Source organism: Amphimedon queenslandica, unplaced genomic scaffold (assembly GCF_000090795.2).
Source record: "Amphimedon queenslandica unplaced genomic scaffold, v1.1 AMPQUscaffold_3932_Cont24079, whole genome shotgun sequence".
In the NCBI taxonomy this organism is placed as follows: Eukaryota; Metazoa; Porifera; class Demospongiae; order Haplosclerida; family Niphatidae; genus Amphimedon; species Amphimedon queenslandica.
This window is the reverse complement of record NW_003555746.1, coordinates 1-1463: the sequence shown is the minus strand read 5'-3', so window position 1 is coordinate 1463 and position 1463 is coordinate 1. Positions and strand designations below refer to the sequence as shown.

General features: G+C 34.5%; 1 protein-coding gene across 1 annotated transcript; it reads right to left on the bottom strand.

The window, feature by feature from the left end:
* Positions 1-407: 407 nt before the first annotated feature.
* LOC109592788 (oligophrenin-1-like) lies at positions 408-1430 on the bottom strand. Its single transcript, XM_020008152.1, has 5 exons — positions 1378-1430; positions 1142-1296; positions 964-1050; positions 624-708; positions 408-548 (listed from the first exon to the last, which is right to left on the bottom strand). The coding sequence occupies exons 2-5, from the start codon at positions 1240-1242 to the stop codon at positions 408-410; spliced, it is 414 nt and encodes a 137-aa protein (XP_019863711.1). The 5' UTR covers positions 1243-1296; positions 1378-1430.
* Positions 1431-1463: the final 33 nt, after the last annotated feature.

The following is a 1463-nucleotide window of genomic DNA, read 5'->3' as shown; positions in this document are numbered from 1 at the left end:
GAGCCAATTCTGACTCAATTTTTTCGAGTTACGGCCATTTTAAGAAAACGCCAAAATTCTGAAAAATACTCTGTACTATAGCCCATGGTTTTTTCCAAAAAATGGCTCAAAAATCACCCCCAATTTTTATTACATTTTCTAATACATATTGATGTCCTTATGCTGTGCAGAAAGTTTGAACCAATTCCGACTTCAATTTTTCGGGTTACGGCCATTTTAAGAAAACGTCAAAATTCTGAAAAAATTCCTGTACTATAGTCCATGCTTTAAAAAAATGGCTAAAAAATCACTCCAATTTTTATTCTATTTTCTGATACATATTGATGTCCTTATGCTCTGTAAAAAATTTGAGCCAATTCTGACTTAAATTTTTCAAGTTATGGTCATTTTAAAAATAGGCCAATTGCTCAAAAAATGTATTTTCTAAACTTACGTGCTTTGCTTTGAGTGTGTGGTACATCCTCTTCTCCAACGAATCTCTCATTTCCTTCATCTTCAATCGACTCATTCTCTAATAGTTTCAACTCCTCCTCACTAACATTAAATATCTAACAACAACAAATAAATAAATAAATAAATGAATAAATAAATATTTATAATTAAAATAAAGTAAGTGGTCTTACATCATGAACATGAGCAGCCATTATTTCTACAACTTTTGCTTGATAGCTCATGTTGGCTAGTAATTCAAGTGAAGGTATCATCTCTCTATAAAGGAAAGGAGACAGAGTATATGTACATGTACATTTATTAGAATGGGGCCCCTATATAATGGACACTTTGGTACTACAGTAAAGCGTCTCTGTTATACAGAGGTGTCCTTTATGTGGAGGTTATTTTATATAGTAAGGAATGTAATTGGTACACTAGGTACTGTCCGTTAAATGGAGGTGTACGCTATAGAGAGCGTCTATTAAGAGAGACTACACTGTACATGTACATAATTACTTCTAGTGTCCTTACCTTTGTTGCAGTAGATTAGGTCCAAACACAATACCAATGTTACTGGGAGGCATACAGTTAGTTTTAACATGCTCTGGACTACTAACTCTGTATGAAGAAAGGAAGAATACTTATGTAAGTACTATATATTCCAAATTTGTTCTAATTTCAAACAAAAGTTGTTCTTGAATTCCCTCACCTGTGTAAATGGTACATTAGTCTAGCGAGTGTCAGTTGGTTTTGCTCAGGCAGTCTGTATATCAGCTCTCTCAATCTCTTCAGTAATTCCCTAGCTTTCATTTCCTTGTCGTTAGTAGCAGCGCTTAGATCACAAGGCAGATACCTCGTAGCTTCCTAAAAGGGTGTGGTCAATAAAATGGGTGCGATCAATAAAATGGGTGTGGTCAGTAAAGTGGGTGTGGTTGTACTGGTTACCTTGGCAAATGAGAGAAACTCTTGATACAGTGAGAATGTAAGAAGAGGCTCTGGAAGCTAAAATAAGAAAATAAAAAATAATTCAC